Source organism: Lepisosteus platostomus, chromosome 26 (assembly GCF_059453375.1).
Source record: "Lepisosteus platostomus isolate fLepPlt1 chromosome 26, fLepPlt1.hap1, whole genome shotgun sequence".
Lineage (NCBI taxonomy): Eukaryota > Metazoa > Chordata > Actinopteri > Semionotiformes > Lepisosteidae > Lepisosteus > Lepisosteus platostomus.
Genome location: NC_142636.1, coordinates 5,896,937 through 5,916,530, shown reverse-complemented (window position 1 = coordinate 5,916,530; position 19,594 = coordinate 5,896,937). Strand labels below are relative to the sequence as shown.

General features: G+C 46.1%; 2 protein-coding genes across 4 annotated transcripts; one reads left to right on the top strand and one right to left on the bottom strand.

Moving 5' to 3' along the window:
- Positions 1-832: 832 nt before the first annotated feature.
- On the top strand, positions 833-3,127 carry LOC148639814 (fish-egg lectin-like). Its single transcript, XM_088620967.1, has 4 exons — positions 833-936; positions 1,307-1,552; positions 1,730-2,072; positions 2,160-3,127. The coding sequence occupies exons 1-4, from the start codon at positions 888-890 to the stop codon at positions 2,299-2,301; spliced, it is 780 nt and encodes a 259-aa protein (XP_088477093.1). The 5' UTR covers positions 833-887; the 3' UTR covers positions 2,302-3,127.
- Positions 3,128-10,182: 7,055 nt separating this feature from the next.
- On the bottom strand, positions 10,183-18,739 carry LOC148639813 (uncharacterized). Of its 3 annotated transcripts, XM_088620268.1 has the most exons (18): positions 18,453-18,739; positions 17,968-18,102; positions 17,593-17,755; positions 17,270-17,368; positions 16,979-17,106; positions 16,529-16,675; positions 16,027-16,119; positions 15,613-15,735; positions 15,376-15,501; positions 14,894-15,016; positions 14,394-14,542; positions 14,120-14,240; positions 13,260-13,448; positions 12,868-13,017; positions 12,491-12,562; positions 12,071-12,167; positions 11,502-11,565; positions 10,183-10,409 (listed from the first exon to the last, which is right to left on the bottom strand). In XM_088620268.1, exons 1-18 carry the CDS (start codon positions 18,567-18,569, stop codon positions 10,355-10,357), a joined length of 2,151 nt encoding a protein of 716 aa, XP_088476394.1. In that variant the 5' UTR covers positions 18,570-18,739; the 3' UTR covers positions 10,183-10,354. The 3 variants fall into 3 exon arrangements, with proteins under 3 accessions (XP_088476394.1, XP_088476393.1, XP_088476395.1); XM_088620267.1 differs by lacking the exons at positions 10,183-10,409; positions 11,502-11,565 and having other exon boundaries at positions 11,919-12,167; positions 18,453-18,721; XM_088620269.1 differs by lacking the exons at positions 10,183-10,409; positions 11,502-11,565; positions 17,270-17,368 and having other exon boundaries at positions 11,919-12,167; positions 18,453-18,721.
- Positions 18,740-19,594: the final 855 nt, after the last annotated feature.

Below are 19,594 nucleotides of genomic sequence, written 5' to 3'. Positions count from 1 at the left end.
CCCATGGCCTTGACTCGCTGGGTACAATCACACTTTGTTCTAAGAATCCAGCTGCTTTTACAACACAGCTCTGCCCGTAAACGGACATATTTAGGATAAAACACTTTTTTTCAGTAACTTTCCATTACATCCCATAGAGAAAATCCACATGGAAGACATGCAAGCTCCACACAGCAGGAAATTCAGTTGGACATCAACCCAGGAACTGTGAGGCTGCAGTCCTTAATCCACACCACTGTGCTGTCCAAATGGTCACTCGTGAATTAAGTGCTTTAAGAGCTACAGTATCATTAATTCCCCATTCTGAATGCAGGAACTTGTGCTTTCATAGATTTTAATTATCACTAATCCTCTCCCACATGACATTAACTGAGAAAACAAGACTGGACTTGGAATATTTCAGTCTAGGGCCCAGATATTTTCCTCTAATTGCTCAGAAAAATGTAATCTTTAATCTTGGAGATCAAATCTGAAATGAAAAAAAATATCTCATGACAAAGAGCAAGAGTAACCAAACATTCAGCTTTGCAATGAAACTATTTGTCTCGTTTTCTAATTTAGACCACCCCTGACCTGCACTACTTGAGGATGTCACTGCTGGTATTAGTACTAATCCAGCTCATGACTATCTGAAGCACTGGGCTTCAATTTCAGTTCTTGTCGCCGTGATTCCTAAACCCTGAGGATAAGGTCTATGGAAAGAAAATAATTAATGATGTCTTCTGTAATTAATACTTGAGTGATTCAATCAGCAGCTCGTTATGGTTCACAATTTAACACCTGGTTAGACAGGTGTGTGTAGGAGCCGAAGCCCAGCAGTCTTGAGTATATAAAGGCCACTGTGGGGGTTTATACCATACATGAGGTTTGTGTGATCACTCATCAACATGGAAGGGAGAGGCTGTGTGTTGTGTTTGCTTGTAGGATTCTTTCTAGGTAAGGTTTGGGTTTCTTACTTTGACTAAAAGGAGCAGCATAAAGGCAGATGGGAGGATTAACTGCATGCTGCTAGTATTTAAGGATTTCAGTATAGGCATTTGATCTTGAGTATAGATGCTGCCTGAGTGTTAAATCCATGACATGGATGTTTGTGTGCTCTTGAAGTTCTGCAAACCTTTGGTTCCCTGTGTATGGAGCTCTGTTCACTTGTGGTTGTTGCTGATTCATTAATGCCCTATTGGCTTGTTTCTTCTGTCCTCGTATATTGACTTAGTCCCTCCGTGTCGGATGCTCATGATCCTATGTTGCCCTCAGCCCAGGCTGCTTCCACATGATCATTGACCCAGTGGTGTCCTCTCCTCCCCAGTGTCTGTGGCTGAAGCCCTGCAGTGTCGGGCTGTGCCTGGCAGTCTGAAGCAGATAGATGCTGGTGCTGGAAGGGTGTGTGGAGTCGACAATGCAGACAACCTGGTCAGCTACCAGGGCAACAGCTGGGTCTCTCTGGCCATGAAGGGGAAACATGTGAGTGTGGGGCCAGCAGGGCTCTGGAGTGTGAGTCTCGCAAGCCTTGTGTTCAAGTGGCTGCGGGGAAGGTGGATCCAAGTACAGCCAGGTGAGGCTGCAGCTGATCTATATGGGTTAGAAATGATGGCTTTCAAGTTTATCCATGGCTAGTAGCTGCTTTCAGCCAGAACATCTTTCATTCCTCAAGTGTTCATGACCTCATACTGAGGAATGAGCACTGCACTACCCCCTGCTGAGAACAGCTGTTTCTTGCTCTCCTCTGCAGGCTCCCTCATCCAGATTGATGCTGGTGGAGACAAGTTTGTGGTTGGTGTCAATGCTGCCAATTCCATCTTCTGCCTGAACAGCGGGCCTGTGCTGCAGTATGCTGGCCAGGGCAACATCCCCTGGATTCCTGTCGTGGGCTCCCTCAAGTACTATTCCTGTGGGCCTTTTGGCTGCTGGGGAGTGAACAGGTTGGACCAGATCTTCGTCAAGCTGGATGTGAGTGGGGATTCCTGCAGAGGCTCTGACAGGTGGTACCCCATTCAGGGCTCCCTGTCCCTGGTGGAGGTGGGCTCAGATGGCAGTGTGTATGGGGTGAACAGGAATGGAGTGGTCTTCAAGAGGTGAGCGGGGGGAGGGTTTAATGCACATGGTTGCCTGAATGACTGTCCTAATTCTAGGCTGCTCTAACCCTGTGCCTATTCCTGCAGGCTTGGTGTTGATGCCTGTAACCCCTTTGGCAGGAGCTGGTGGGCTCTAAGGGCAGCTGGTGTGGCCAGGCATGTGTCCTATGACCGAGGAATCCTCTGGGTTGTGTGCAAAGATGGCCGAGTCCAGAGGTGCCAGGTCTGAGCAGCCTGTGTGGTCTGGTCCTGAGTGGAAAGTGACAGGCATGACTGGGCTGCATGAAGGGCTCTGAGTTGAATGAGGCACTAATGCCTGTCTTGGGTTTTCTCTGTGCTGCAATAAAAATGCCTGAAAAACCCTGTTCTTCTGTGGTGTCTAATTCTGTAGCTTCAAATTGGTTAATGATCTTAAAACCAGTCTTTCTGATTTAATGAGGAAGACTACCTGGCATGTCCCATTAGGCATTAATATCCAGACCTTAAAGCCCTCTACTCACATGGCCCTTTGCCTGAAAGATAATGAAACACCTAGTCTCTTTCCACAGTGGCTTAGTCCCAGTTTTGTGCATGACTGGATTAGCTAGAGTGCCCCCATGTTTTTTGGGGAGCATCACTGATCGGTCTTTTCCAGTGGCCCTAAACAGGGATGTAAGTTGAGGCTGTGACTGGGGTCCTCAAGGCCTTTCACTCTCTTAACCCTAAACCACTGCAGTGTAATATTTGTTCCCATAATGTGTCAGTGCAAAGCACTTGGTCTTAACTTTCTATTACATCCCTGACTATGTTGACTAGGTGCTTTTTTTTCTGAGTTTGTATTCATTGTTGAATACTTACCTGAGGTTTAACTCAGGTTTAGGTGTGATACTTCATTGCTGTAACTATTTGAGTGGGATGTGGCTTGGTGAACTTGTACAATTGAAAATGCAGTTGCCATATGAATACCTACAACACATTACAAAAATAACACCTATTAGTACTTTACCAAGTTGTGTGTGTGCATTTGTAGTCAAGTGAAGAAGTATTGTGTACAGTCCACTCAACTGTGACTTTTTTTCAGGTGCTTGTTTACATTTTTACTTCCTTACTTGTAATCAGTTTTTCCATTTATCTTTAGTGTAGAATTCAACTTTTAAAGTAGGCTGAGTATGTAACAATTGCTGATACAATGTCATTGAGATCTCTTTTTGTAAAAGATCATTACCAACTGCAACAATATGGTTCCACACAGTACTTTTGACCACACTTTGTGAAGTGACTCCTGTTTCCAGACAGGAAGGTGAAGGTCATACAGTAGATTTGTTGTTGCCCTTCAGGATTTTCAATACATAAATTGGGCCCCTGAACAGTGCAGGACAATCACGTGAACCTGAGAATGTATCTGGTCACTCTTCACAGTTTGGGCTGATTCCAGAGCAAAAACTTTGTTGCAACAGACAGCAAATTTGAAATGAAGCATTACTAGTGGTACAGTTTTTGTATAGCATCTCCTTATTTAAATGTTACACTTAACTATGTATCCTAACAATATTTGCTTTATAATTTTTCCCACATTATCCCTCATCTCGTTATAGTCCTACCCGTCTGTGCTCAGCTTTCTGACCACTAGGTGGCACTGCTGCTTGGCTGACTGGCCTCTGGATAGACTTCTCTGGGATCTTCAAAAAAGCTTTGATATTTTTAATGAGAAACATGAAAAACAGACAATAGATTAAAAATCCTCAAATTTGCTGCTGCTTATTTACCAGTTTTCTTGTTAAGTCAAAATTTGCAACAGCCATAATCACACAACAACAACAAAGCTCTATGTTTTTAAATATATTGAGGAAAAGGGCCCCAGATCTCATGGCATGGCTCCAGATTGCTTGTGCTATAGAAGCAATTTTGTTCAGCCACAATTATTCCAAACGCCAGTGCTGATGGTTAATGTGAACATTGTCGCTGAACAACCAGAGAGTGCTAATTCAGGGTCTGGGGTATATTCTTCCCAAACACCTTTGAGTACCACTGAAATATTTCTACCCAAAGTTTATATAACTTGGGGCACAGCCTTCAGAAGATCTGCACCTGTCACATAAAGGAGAAACAGATATATCTTCAATTTAATTTGAGATTTTAGTCAAATTAGTTTTAAAATAATGCAGTCGACCTACGATCTTCTATTGCAATATCTGGTGTCTAACATTATTAGAGCACCAGTGGATATTGTTCTAATCCTCGTTAGTTCCTGACATCAGGTGTCCTTCATGTGATTAACAGACAGCTCTGTGTGCCTAGAAAAGTAGGAAACAAACTCTGATATTAGTTCTCTAGAGATGTGAGGTCATTGCACAAGATTGTAAAACAGATCAACTCTTGTAAATTGAACATAGAACAGCTCAAATTTTCAAATTGAGAACATCTTGCTTAACAATGTGTCTGACCTGTAAATAAAAACGCATGTTTGTGAGAGGTCAACACTGTGGGATATTCTGCCTGAACCTCAGCAGTGAGTTAGTGAAGTCTCTGTTGATCCCATGTGAGAGCTGGTCCACAGTTCTGCTGGACTGATGTCAGGAGAAAAGGTCTTGTCTCATCCCAGCAGCTCCCCAAATAAGCTCACAAATATAGACTTGACTGTGGCTTTGAACTGCATATAGAACTAATGGTGGCTTACAATGAGCTGAACAGCTGTACAAGTCACTGACCAAGTCACTAAAAGGAAATATCTTGGGTAAATAATAATACTAATTTTTATTTTTAAATTATATATCTTGCTTTCTTGTTCCATGTTAACAGACAACAATATGTGAAAATGTTACTGCAACGGAAAAAAAATGCAAATCAGGGGGAATTTCAAGCTTTTCAAGAACAATGGACAGCGCTTTGTGAAGAGTGGCAAATCTCTGTGTCCTTTGTGAGAACACTCTTACTGAAAGAGTGCAATGTTAAAAGCTTTTGCATGTGTAAAGTATAGACAGTGTCTCTGTCTTTTTCTTGTTGACTTTTTCTTTTGCAATACTTTAAATTGGATTATTATATGGTATTGTAGCCTATAAAATAACTTGTCCTACAGTATATATATCCAACGATGTATGTACAAGACTCTTGTAAAACACATAGTGCGAAAGAATTAATTGATATTGATACTCTCCATGGTTACACAAACAAAAGGTGGTGTCAGAGGTTATATCAGTCTGAATGGAAAGAGCCTCTCTGGAGTTTGTATCAGTAAGACACTGAGTTCAAGCAGCAGCCAGGTAAGACTACAGCAGATGTGTATCATTCAGCAGCTGAGCATAAAGCATGTTAGATGAGTGACACCTGCAGGAAAAGGAAACCTGTTTGCAAGAGGGAGTTCTTTTCCTTCCACCAAGAAGGCGCCCTGGAAGACATACTATTCTGTACAGTTGTTGAACACATTCCATTCTGAAGCACAGATGAGCTGTGTATTGGGCAAAGTGTAGTTTAGTTTCTGCCATAAACCCTCAGATGGAGGAGGTGGATAGAAATGCCCAAGTTACAACACCCAGCTCTACTTGGGAGCCTCGTTGACTAACTGCTGAGTAACAGGGCTCTATACAGCTGATGTTTGAAAAAAATGCTCCTTTGCTACTTGTTATGATCCCCGCTTCCCTGTTGCGTAGACCACGCTGAATTAGGCAACCTACCGGATCACTCATTCACCACCACACCACCATCTCATTATACACTGAAGCACAGTCTTCCCTGACCTCCTCGCTCGGTGTCCATGTGAGCTTTATTATTGCTTTTCGCTTGTTCTCGTTTACACCTCTTTGGCTTGGAACTGCTTGTCCCTGTTGGACCTGCGGTCTCTGGATTGCGGAAAGTACACTCCTCGGTTTCAGACTCCTGGCTTTCTGCTTTGAACGACGGCTCCTGGATCCCGGCTTTGATTTAGGATTTCTGGTGTAGTTTTTTTCGAACTGCAGAAAAGATCGGTTGCAAGATTCTTTTTTAGCTCCCGCGTTTATATTTTGTAATCTAAAATATATTGTAGGGCCCTCGCCCGGTGGTGAGGAGGAAGCACACCTAGGCACTCAGGGTACCGCGAAGCAGGCTGGGAGTTGTAGCCGGGGGGAGTCTGAGGGTCAGCACAATGACCAGCAGCTGACCCTGCTGATGTAAATAGTGTTATAGTAGCTTTAGTGTCCTGTGTAGCTTTATAAGTCTATAGCCTGTAGTTAACGAGTTACCACCCTAAACTGTGTACGTTTTCCGTCGGTCTCCTCATGTGTGCATATATTTTGCGTGGTTTCGATAGCAGAATAAAGCAGTCGCTTTCTCTTCAGTCAAACTTCCTCCTACTGTAAATACTGTAAAAAGGCGCCGTCCTTTGGATGAGACGTAAAGTGAGATCCTGACACTCTGCGGTCATTATAAATCCCAGGGCATTTCTTGAAAAGAGTAGAGGTGTTACCCCAGTGTCCTGACCAAATTTCCCCCTGACCCTTACCAATCATGGTCTTCTAATAATTCCCATCTCTGAACTGGCTTCATCACTCTGCTCTCCTCCCCACTGAGACCTGGTATGTGAGGAGTGTACTGGTGCATCATCCAGGTGGGGCTGCACACTGGTGGTTGTGGAGGGGATCCCCATTACTTGTAAAGCACTTTGAGTGAAGTGTCCAGAAATATATTTATTTATTTATAAGTGTAAGCAAATAGGCTAGGATTTGAATACTGAGATTGACTCGGCATCCTGAATATAGGGTGAGAGACTGTTCCATAAGATAGGGGTCCTGTAACCAAAGGCTTTACAGCCAACTGTTATTTTATTAATTCATAGAATATGAAGATGACCTGCATTCTGTGAACTAAGCAGGCGACTTGGGTGGTATACATTAATAAGTTCCATTAGAAAGACAGGTGTCTGACCTCTGAGAGCCTTGTAAGTAAGTACTGTGTAGAAGGATTTTGAAGTCCGCCCTGTACCTGACAGGAAGCCAATGAAGAGAGCTAAGTATGGGGGTTATATGGTCGTACTTTCAGCTCCTAGTAACGATTCTAGCTCCTGCATTCTGAATTCGCTGTAAGGTGTTGAAAGTGCGATATGTGCTCCCTGATAGTAGGGCATTGCAGTAGTCTAACCTGCTGTTACAAGAGCATGTATGAATTTCTCTCTGTCTTGAGTGGAGAGAAACTGCCTTAGTTTTGTGATATTTCTTAACTATAGGAAGCATGTTTTAGATACTGTTTTAACATGAGAGTTAAATGAGAGCCTTGTGTCTAATATGACGCCTAGGTTACGTGCAGAGTCTTTGAGGCAAATTTTTAAATCCTCTGAGTTAAGTGCTGAAGTTATAGTAGTCCTGTCAGTATTGTTGCCTCCAAACAATAGAACGTCAGTTGAGTAACAAGTTTTCACACATCCTTGTCTTTACTTCATTAATGCAATTAACTAAAGTGATAAGAGAAGAGTTGTCATTTGGTGTAAACAAAATGTATATTTGAGTGTCACCAGAATATGAATGAAAGTTAATATTATGTTTTCATGTTTTCCTCCCTAGCGGCAGCATGTAAAGAGAGAACAATATTGATCTAACAACCGCTACCTTAAATTGATCAGGTACAACACCTGATGCAAGGGACGTGTTCATCATACTAATTATAGGTCCTGCCAGTACTTCGAAGGAATCTTTGACTAGCTGAGTGGGGATGGGATCTACCGGGGGGTCTGTACACTAAAAGAATGTATGTAGATGATTCAGGAGCTATTTTAAGGAGCATTGCTTCAAATGTGTGAAAGTCATTAATAGTTTTTAATTCAATTCTCAGAGACTCACTGAAAATGGCTGCTAGGCCACCTCCATGCCCTGAGCAAAGAGCTTTCTGTAAAAAAGTTTCGCCATTAGGTGAGACTTCAACTAAAGGAATAGTGTCAGTGGGTCGAAACCAGGTTTCTGTTAGTAGGCAGAGGTCAGAGTTGGTGTCAAGAACCATATCATTAACCAGAACTGATTTGTTGCCTAGTGAGCGAACATTTAACAGTGAGCATTTTATGGTAGTTTCATGTTTTAACTGATTTAGGTTTACCTTCCTTTAGGTTTAATTTCCAGTGGAATGGAAATTAAAGTGTCAACACAGGAGCCCCTAAAGGAACGTCTGAATTCTAATCTAGGTCTAGTGATAGTTGCAATACTCTGTCTATTCACACTCATAGCTGGTTCTGGATAGTAATGTGATTGATGGGATGCCGTGTGGTAGAGAACCTGGGTCGGTACAGGAGGTGAACTAGAGCTGGGAGTACAGACAGCACACGATTTAAGATCACATGGCTGAGGCCTGGTTGGTGCTCTTAGTAGTCAAGCAAGCAGCTTCTCTGCTATATTTTGGGATAGAATTAATGATCCCTTCTGGTTAAGGTGGAGACCGTCCCATTTATAAAAGCCATTCCCAAAAAATGTCCCAATTATTAATAAAGGTTATTCTATTGTATGCAACCAGTGATTTAGGGAGTATAGCCTACTATAGGGTATGTCCCCTCTGTATAGGATTGGTAAGGGACCAGACACAACTAAATTCCGAAATTTTTCTCTGTGCTCTTTTGCACATTTATATCATTTGTTCCAGCATGAACAACCAAGGTGGAAGATTCATTACTGGAAAATGTGTCTAGTTTCGCCTCAATGTCAGAAACTCAGGCCCCAGGAAGGCATTTTACAGAGACCACTGCTTTGTGATGGTTAGGATTTCTAACATTCCTGATTATCAAGTCGCCAATTATGAGCACCTTATCTGCATCAACAGACGCACTGCCTAAAGCAGAGAACCTATTGTTGAGTCTGACTGGTGACTGGTGTGCAGGGGGTCTAGTCCTTGAGCTCTTAGACCCCTGTCTGCGACCCAGGGCTCGCGTGTGGTTGCTGCTGGTGCCGGCACTGACCTGGAGACAGCTGGGCCAGGAGGGACTGCAGCCACTTCTGAAATGACTGAGTGTTCTGACTGAGCTGAATCTATCCATCCCTCAACCTGGTTAATATCTAATAGTGTGCTAATGCGCCCCTCCAAAATGGGAATTCTGTCCTCCAACTCTACTATAACTAAACATTTCTGGCATTTAAAATTATCAACACAGTGAAGACGTGAGTTGGACATGGCTTCACGCTCGTGACAAGTCAACGTATTGCTCACAGGCCAGCAGCAACACTCACTAGGTACCACAGAACTCTCTTTTACCAACTTCTTGTACTGGAATACAATCCACCTCTGCTAACTGGCAGAAAGGGGAAATGAAAGACGCAAGGAAGTCCTGCACTTCATGAACAGAGGCGACAATTCATTTCTCCTGAGATCTGCACTCTGTACATAGTCTTCTAGTGAATACAAACCACCCATAAGTTAAGAGGCTTGAACTCCTTCCTGCTCAGACAGTCATGTTCACACAGTAATAACTCGATCTGCCCAGGAGAAACAGCACTAGAACAATCCGATCTGTGTGACCGAGCCTCAGCACGTCCCTGCCAAGTCCAGTAAACAGCTATGACTCTTGAATCCGCAGTGGAAAAAGAAGCTCAGAAGGTGAGATTTTTTCTTTGCTTCGTACTTGAGCTCTTTAAGTCAGTAAAATTGGAACGCTCTCCTGACTGCCGAATGTTACGTCACAATCCTGCTGCCACTACGTGACACATGCGCATAATCAGTGATTACAATCATTAATATTATTAATTGATTGAAAGTTATTATACAACTTAGTATTCTTCCTGCTCTCCCCACAAGCAAATGGACACACAGACCTCGTGCTCTCAACAATCTGTAAAAGCACATCACACTTTCAGAGCAGCTCGACTCCCAGCACACTGCAGCAGGGCCGCGGTGTGAGAAATCCCTGTGGGCCAGGAGAGCAAGAGACTGCCGCTGTGCCACAGGAGGTCAGCGGACTGATGGGTGGACAGACTCGCCGGTTTGGGCTGAAGCTGAATCACCTGAGCTCTCCTGCGCCCCTCTGTCTCTCTCCTGCACTTCACTGCTCTGTATTCTGTACTTCTGTGTGAAACAGCTTGTTTCCAGCTTCTCCTGTCTGAACACTTGCAGACTGAAGACAGAAAAGCGCTTCATACACTTCAGTGTTGGTTCAGCACCATTCATACATTCTGGAATGAAAACCAGCTTCTGTACACGTTGTGTAATTTATTTAAACACAAAGTTGTGTGTGGAGGAGAGAGAGAGGTGTGCTGTCTGGTCCAGAATAAGCTGGGACGCCCAGGTGTCTCTGCAGTGGCTGGGGAGGGGCGCCCCGACTCCAGAGTGCTACTCAGGGTCAGGTGAAGAGCCCCATGGCTTCAGCAGCCCTCTCCCGCACCTGCGGCTCTGGGTCCTGCAGCAGGATCCTCAGGGCTGCGGGAGGAAAGAGACGAGGCTGTTACTCGGGTTTCTGCAGTCCTGCTCAGCTCCTGACACACAGCTGCAGTGCTGATCCAGCTCTTGCACAGCAGGTGTGAGTTAGGAGACACTGTGAAGAGCAGCAGGTCTGGACCTCATGCAGTGGGGTTAAAGAAGGAGTGTGAGATCCTTTCTGTGTGACATCTGTGTTCTCTTCAATTTCAGAAGGAACAGTAGTCAAAAATGTCAAACTATGAAGCTGGAAGAAACAGCCACACTGTAATTCACAGACCGCACAAGTCTCTAAAAAGAATAAAATAAAGCAGAGCTACTACAGATGTGCAATTCCACAAAAACCTGCTAAACAGGCCAACTATACATTTTTCATCTCCATGCTCTGAACTTCTCAAAACTCTGTTCACTGCGTATCTATGGTGTGAGAGGCTACAGCCAGAATTTCTGGTTAAACAGACTCTAAAATACTAAATACTAAATACTAAGCCACTGAAGCTAAGCAGGTGTGAGCCTGGCCAGTAACTGGATGGGAGACCTCCTGGGAAAAACTAAGGTTGCTGCTGGAAGAGGTGTTAGTGGGGCCAGCAGGGGGCGCTCACCCTGTGGTCCATGTAGGTCCTAATGCCCCAGTATAGTGAAAACTATTAGCATTAGTATACTGTAAACAGGTGCCGTCCTTAAGATGAGATGTCAAACCGAGGTCCTGACTCTCTGTGGTCATAAAAAAAACAGGGTGTTTCTCGAAAAGAGTAGGGGTGTAACCCCAGCGCCCTGGCCAAATTTCCCATTGGCCCTTACCAATCGTGGCCTCCTAATAATCCCCATCTATGAATTGGCTTTATCACCCTGCTCTCCTCCCCACTGATAGCTGATGTGTGGTGAGCGTTCTGGCGCACTATGGCTGCCGTCGCATCATCCAGGTGGGGCTGCACACTGCTGGTGGTGGAGGGGATCCCCATTACCTGTAAAGCACTTTCAGTGGAGTGTCCAGAAAAGTGCTATATAAGTGTAAGCAATTATTATTATTAATTATAATATACTGTACAAGAACAACTGGTCAACATACTGGACACAAAACACAAGCATCGTTACCTCGCTGAGCTCTTCTCAGAGCGAAACAAGAGCAGTCTCCTCTGCAGCTGCTGCACTTGGAGGCCTGAAACACAGAGGGGTTGAACAGCAGAGCTCCTGCACACACAGCACCACACAGGATACTGCACCAGCGCACACTGCCAACACTCTGAATGGAGAGCAGCTCATGGAAATGTGTTTCCTGGTGACATTGGTAAGTCTGATTAACCTGCCTCATTACTGACAGAAAAATGCATTTCAAACACTAGACAGAAAAAGGCTGAAAGTGGTGCCCAGTGTCCTGCTGCCGAAATGAGACTACTGTAGCTAGACATACTAGAGCCTTCTTACTAGAGGCCTTTTACTAGTGTGACATATCAGAGCCTGAGTCCTTTGAGAAAACCCCAGTGATCAAACACCTTCAGACTCAAACCTGTTTCAAGGAAAACCTACAGAGTAGCGTTTTAAACCATGAATTCCCATCCCGGCAATACCCTCATCACTAACCACAGCACAACTCACTTTTACCAGTGGAGCATCATCTCTACACTGAGCCTCAATCACTCTTCTCATTGTCACTGAGCTCTTACCAATGAAGATGGCAGCACTTTCCCGAACCCAGGCCCTTCTGCTCTGTGCACCCTGGAGTGCAAGCCTCTGGGCCAGGCTGAACTGCCCACTCGTTATCTGGACACAGGGAATATTGCAGGGCAGTGTGAGACAGCACGCTACTACTGTACAGGAGCCCCCATGTGAGAGACAGCCCTCCATTACACATAAAAACCTCTAATCCATCTAATGAGAGTGTATGAACTCATCAGCACTACTGTGATTATAATCTGGATATAAACTGCTACTCACTGTAATTAGGGCTCAGTGTAAGTCTGGTTTAGCACAAATATATTTCCTAAATCTGACACAAGTCTTTGTGTGTTTGTGTCCCAAAAGCAGGGTGTGCTCCCCTCTCTCACCAGCAGCCCAGAAGCCAGCCCCAGGAGAACCTCACTCACCAGGATCCTGCACATCTCCTTCATGGACAGCACACATTCCAGGGTGAAGTGCTGTAGGACTGTCCAGCAGGCCTGGGGAAATCCACATTGTCAAAACCAGTTTATCTTGAAACAGAGCCCAAATTAAACAGAAACTACACAAATGTCACAAAATAAGAGCCAGCCCTGAAACCCTTTGACACATCCTTGATAGTAACCCTCTGAATGTTTAGATTTACAGGCTACAAGTTCGTACTGACTGTAGGGTTTTTTTTCTTCGCCAATTGCAAAGCTGGTCAAACACTGGATAGGTGACAAGTATCAATATCAAAGAAGGACGTGAGAAGACCCATAGTCCCACAGGCTCAGCCCAGCCAGCGGCAGCTCTGTGTCTTTACCTGGATGACCTCTGGGCTGGGGTCAGTCAGGTTCAGCAGCACGCTGACCAGGGAGCTGTGGACCTCTTTGTTGAGCCGGGCTTTCTCAGAGCCCAGCCTGACCAGCTGCCCCAGCAGAACCACTGTGACTCTGCGGACCTCCGGGCTCTCCTGTAACACAGACACAGGACAAGAGGGAAACTTTACACACAGACACGCACAAACTGTCACCACTTATTTCACTTCTCAGGGCTGGAGTCTGAGCCCACTGTCACTGTAGCTCAGTAGCTCAAAGAACAAACACTGTAATCATGGATATCCAATTGATTACAATTACAAACGTTATATTTAAATGTAATAGACAAAAACAAATGACACAATATTTGAATAAATAACATCCTTAAAAAACTTACACTTTCCAAGCAGGGCCTGGCTCTACAGTACACAAAGGGCACCAGTGCTTTGGCTTGACTCTTGTCCGCGATGGACAGGACAGTGATCAAGCCCAGTAGAGCCCGCAGAACAACTGGCTCAGCTGGGGTCTCCTGCTCTGTCAGGGCTGAGCTCTGAGCTGCCAGCTGCTCCTCTGTGTGTCTGTGGATCTGAAGACAGGAGGACACCAGTCGGCCTTCATTCCCAGTAGTGCTGGGACAAGGGTTACACTGAGGGAGGGTCATGCTGGTCGCTGCTGGTCAGCAGAAGGGACAGCTAAAATTGACGTGCTAGCCAGCCACATCTGAAGATAATTGTCCACCACGCCTGACTCAGGTGGTTCAAGCTACACAAGCCCTTGGTCTGGCAGCGCTCAGGAACTCGGCCAAAAGTCTCAAGCTTCTCCCTGTCTTCCGACTTTGCTCCTCGGATACTGGCCCCTAGCTTCACCCTGCCTTTGTTGTCTAGATTACCCTCTTGTGCTTGTGTGCTGTGTCTGTCTGTTTACAGACTGTGCTTATTACCATCAGCTCTGAGTTTGGAGTTTGCTGTGTGCTGAGCCTCTGTGTTCACCCAGCTTTGATCTGGCCTGTTCTGGATGTGGCTTTGGGCTGCTGGTCTGCACCACGCTTTTCTGTGCTCACCAGACTGTCCCTGTGCTGCAAACAGGGAGCTGTTTGCTCACACAGCCGCTTGCCTGTTTGCTGGTGTCTCTCTGCCTGCTCTTGGGCAGCGACATATTACAGGGAGACAGTACCTCCGTGCTGTAGCTGTCAGCTGTCTGACTATCTGTCCTCTGCTCAGTTAGAAACACCAGCAGATTGGCTCTATAGTCACTTACATCCAGTTCTGGATCATCCACCTTCATCTCCCTCATCAGGCCGAGATGATCAGCCAGGTCCTTCACGGTCTCCGAGACCACCTGGCTGGTACTGAGGACCTGCCACACCTCCGAGAGTGAGCTGAAAATACACCCCCAGCTGTCAGTGCAGGGCTCTGCATTCAAACTCATTCTCAGAGCTAAAATACACAAACACTGACGCCACAACACAGTGCTGTTGTTGTGATGCTTTTATCATTGCAAAGAGCTTCTCACTGTTAGAATTGTGCTCTACCTCTCAGAGGGAGAAATGAGGGTCACTAGGGACTGGATGGTCTGTCTGAGGTCCTGTGCAGCCAGATATAATATCCCCTCCCTCAAACTCTCTTCCAAGCTGTCATCCAGAGTATAACTACTGCCGAAGAATTGCAGCAGGTCAAGAGCCTACAGGGAACAAGAACAGCAGGTCAATCTCAGACAGATCACATGAGCTCTGTTACACTGACTGTTGAAGTTGTCCACTACTGCCCCTTTGTTGCAGTTCTCAGTGCTGTCTTCAGAGACAGGACACAGGATCATGTCGCTAGGTGTGAACAAAGGAGTCATTTTTCTGAATACTTCTGGAGCAGTGTTTCCAAAAAGCTAAAAACACAACTGTATTGATCAATAGCAAAACAGTTTCCCGTCCAATCACTTCTCAAAAACTGTTCTCCGATTCACAGTGACAGGATACAGCTTGTCCAGAGCATCCGTGTAGGAAAACAGCAGACAGGCGGCTTCGTCAGACACACTGACCATCATTGTCGCCAGGAGCTTGGCCTTGGCAGGGAAGCTGGGAGCTCCGGAGGGACTGGCGCTGCGCACTGCCTGTGCCATCATGCCCACACTGCGGCACAGGCTCAGTCTGACACTGGGCTCCTGCAGGGGGACACACAGCAGCTCACTCACTGACAGACCAAACGCCACCTCACCTCCACCAGCCCTGGGCTGTGATGGACACTCACAGCCTGGACAGCCTTGGACACAGTATCCCTGTGTCCTCCTCCCCAGAACAATCCAATCAGGTTCAAGTATAATTAACAATGTCTACCCAGACACTGCAGGAAAGTAGCAGAACAAATAAGGAAGAACTTTTGCCTGAGAGTTGTTATGAATACCTCCCTGCGTTAGAGAAGCACATTACAGAATGTATCAGTGGTTGAATACACTCTTCAGACAGGAGCTGTGAGGTTCTCTCTGTCAGGTCTCTTGTTCTTAAAGGAGGACATGTTGCCTACCTTCGTGGTGACATGGTGTCTCAGTCTCTCCATAAAGTCAGTGTCCATTCTCTGCAGTAGATCCTCTGCAGGTGCTTTAAGTGCAACTTGCCCATAGCACAGAATCAGGGCACAGGTGAAATCACTCTGCAGTAACAAGCATGACAATCCAGATCAAGGTGCTGAAACTTGTAGGTAGAAGCTGACATTAAGAGCAGCTTCTGTTTGTCTGTCAGGACTCTGATGCAGTACACCTACCCTAGAGCCCTGCTCATTGCAGGGGAAGGCTGGGTCAGTCAGCTGGGTCTCCAGTCTCTTCAGCACAGACAGGACCACATCCAGGTGCACACTGGCACACAGCCCCATCAGCACTGCCAGATCCTGGGACACCAGACAGGCATCAGAGCACTCTTACAACACCCACAAGGGCATCATGCACACTCTCTCATGGACTGCAGTTCTAATGCCATGATAAAATGAGCCGAGTCATCAATATCCGTTCAACTGAATGAATAAGGGCTTCAGCAGTCAGATACACGGCACTTCTGTGTTGCCATGAGCTGTGGAGAGGGGTAGATCACAGCACTGAGCTGCTGTCATTGATGAGGCTCCTGAGGGCTTCACTACTGTAACGTCTGTCTGTGCAGGTGAGCGGGCTGCTGTCCCCATTACCTGGGCGTGGACCATGGTCAGCAGCTGCTCCAGCTGGGATTCCAGCACTGGTCTGGCCTTCGGCACTGCTGCCCCCACAAGCACACTCAGACTCTGAAAGAAGAGCACGTTGGAGTCAATCTGGAGAGGCACTGCTGCTTCATCAAGAGGCCTCACTCTCTCAGTGTATGCAATAACACGTTAGCATTAGGATTTTGGTAGTTTGATCACACACAAAAATCTGACAGAGCAGGATAACGCCTCCCCTGGACTCTACCCCTGGCAGATCCATCTTGTTCACACCCTTCCACAATCACATGGGGCACCACAGACCATAATCCTCTTCTGCACTGGGCCTCACCAGCACATCACTGGAGCTTGTGGACAAAGGGACACTGGGAAAGTGCTACTAGTTATTGTTTGGATCTACAATTTAAGGAATCAAAATCCATTTTCTAAAAGAAACGGACCTCGCAATCCACAACCTGTACACCTAAAGGCCCATCGTCGGTCACAGCCCTACCTTGTTGATTCTGGAGTAGCTGATGTCCAGCTCAGCTGCATACAGTGGCTGGAAGGCCTGTAAAACTGCTGGCAGCTCACTCTGAAGCTTCTCCTCAGGGAGCAGGCAGCACATAGCTGCCAGGGCCAAGACAATGGCCTCCGTCACCTTCAGACAAAACACAAACACCATCATCCTCAAGGAAAGGATTCAGTCACAGGAAAGCAAACTTGTCTAAAACCACAGACAGTTAGAACAGCTTTGAGCAATGAATAAAACCTGCTTCATAAGTACACCCTATTCAACTTTGCTTACTGTGATCTGAACCCTGGACCCTGATACCCTTCCCTAATACCTGCATGGACACATCTTTTCTTGGCATTCAAGTCCATTCTTTCCTCCAGAACATCTGAGAATTCAGGATGATTAATAAGATGTCAAATAACCTACACTGGATTAAAGATCCCATACCTTTGGCTCAGAAGATGGCAGCCATCTGTGCACTACATCAAAACTTATGATGACCTGGCTTGAACAGTCCTGAACACACTGCCCGGGACCCTGGAATTTTGCCCAGCTCTCATACAGGCCTTCCAATGCTGACAACACAAGAGAGGAACAGCCTGCTACACTCTTCAGCTACATCAAAGCAGTCCTGTAGTTCAGTGGGAAGCGGTCTGAACAGGCCTTGTCAGTGGATTGCCAGTGGAACCAAGCATTGATAACAACTGTCCCCCTAAATGAGACAGCTTGCACACTTACCAAAAGCCATCATTGCCTTCATTTTATCAGTCACAGCAAGGGGAAGAACAGGCATCAGCAGGTCCAGAAGTCTCACTATATCCCTTGCTATGTCACGACCTTCAAAGAAAACACATTTCACACTAGGTAGGGACCAGGGCTCATGATAACACTAGAGACTCAGAAGCGGCATGAGTAACAAACACTGAGCCTTCATAATAAGCTCATGTATCAGGGCTTGAATGGACAGATACGAGCAGTATCATGAAGTTTGAAATACAGCACAGTAAAAAATCTGGAATATATCTGTGCAGATCACACCCCATTAGCAGCACAGAACTTACTGCAGTTGCGGGAGATATCTCCTACAGCATTCAGCAGCGTGTGGTGAGGGAGCACTCCGGGCTGGAAGAAGGACAGCACCATATCCATGGTACTGTCGTAGTGGTCTCTCACCACACAAACGACAATGTTGCTGGCTGGCTGTTGCCAGTCAGGCAGCCATTTCTGAAACAACAGTAAAAAGAGATCAGAGCGTCTTGGGAGTCGATAGTATTGGAGTTGAAGCTGCAGCTTGGATCGAGCCAATGAGCACACAAGTTAACATACAATGATTTGCTTCCATTAGATGCATCATGTGTGCTACAGGCAAGGAAACAGACCACAGCACTACAGCAAGACAACAGTTCGATAGGCAGGAATAAAAGGGGTTTACATACCGGTGACATCGTCATCTCATTCAAGGCCATCGAGACGGTGCTCTTGGCCAAGGACTCATCCAGATGCTGCGCAGATGTTTTGCGCAGCAGCTTCTCCACTGCCTGGAGGATAGCAGAGCGATGGGCAGTTGTCACCTAGAGCAGGGAAGAACCAAAGCCAGGGGTGAGACTGCTGCTCTCATCACAGCACCAAGAGTGTCTGTTCAAAGGCTTCTCCTTCAGGGCCAGTCAGCCTGGCCAACGGGCACTGAGGGTGAAACAGCAGAACCACCCCAGCTCACCACACGAGGGAGTGGAAACACACAGAGAAACCCCAGGCTTCCACTCAAGCACATCTGTCAAGATGACAACACGTTAGGGCTTATCTTTTGACTTCTAGTTGTAAGAAACAGCAGAGACAGTATCTTGGAGCACACTGGGCTCCTGATTAGAGTGCGTTTGCAACGAGTATGTCAGGAGGTGTGCAGGGAGCTCCTTCATGTTACCTGGGGGCTCTCGAGGAATCCCAGGATGACTGGCAGTGTCCCCTTGGTGTTCCTCTGCAGGAGGGAGAGCAGCTCTTCTATCAGGAGCTTCCCAGATTCCTCATCAGAGCTGCTCATTCCCTCCAGAACAGCCAGGACCTCATCTACAGCAGACACACAGACAGGGGAAACACTGGTGTCGCCGCAGCACAGACTTCTAGGGAGAAAACTCTAAAACTGACCTGTTGTCTGAGGGACCTATAACCCTACTGACACGTGTCTGAGAATTAGAAAGATCAAAATGATTTTTGATGCACAGCCCGTAAAGGCTGGGACTCTTTCACCCCGGACAGTTTTCCAGTAGAGAGGAATACAGATCTGCTCTAAGGGCAGGAGGCTTCAGAGTGCAGGGTTTTGTTTTCATGGTCCTGAATAACAGCTGCAGCCACTGGGACTTCTGAACCCTGAAGAGCCCACAAAGAGAGCTGCTCTCTGGGTCACATCAGTCCTGTTAGCAGCTGCTCCTCCGCAAACAGAGGATCTCAGTGTTGAAGAAGAATCAGGCAGCAGCTCTGCTCCCAGGTGGAGAACCTCCTTCTGCTGCTCTAAGGGGATTAGAGCCTCTAATTCAGCGTCTCTCACACCCAGTCAAAAGGACTTGGACAGATCTTCATAAATAGATTTGCTTTTCCCAAATTTACAATTAAATGTAAATGAAAGAATAATTGCAGTACATCACTCAGACACAGCTCATTTCATAACCACTGTGAGTTACTCATTTTAAACACTTTCAATAGTTTCATACCTTACATGGATGTTAGTCTTCTTAAAAATACTCTCATACTAAATTATTTTATTTTATATCTTATTATTTTAGCTTAAATCTTCTGTTTATTTTTGCTCAAATCATCATTAGTTGAAAAGATGAAGAGACTGCTGTTGCTTTCCCTGCCTCGAGCTGAGGAGACCTGCAGGGTGACAGCGAAGAGCCCCTCAGGTCAGTCAGAGCTGAGCCCAGGGATGGAGTCCCAGTGGAAAGGGAAGCCAGGAGTCAGTGTGTGGGGGGACTGGCTTCAGGGGGCACTGGTCTAGATCCAGCTGTGTCATACCTGGCCCAGGGCACTGGCAGCCTGTGCGCTGCACACAGGAGGAGAGCCACTTCA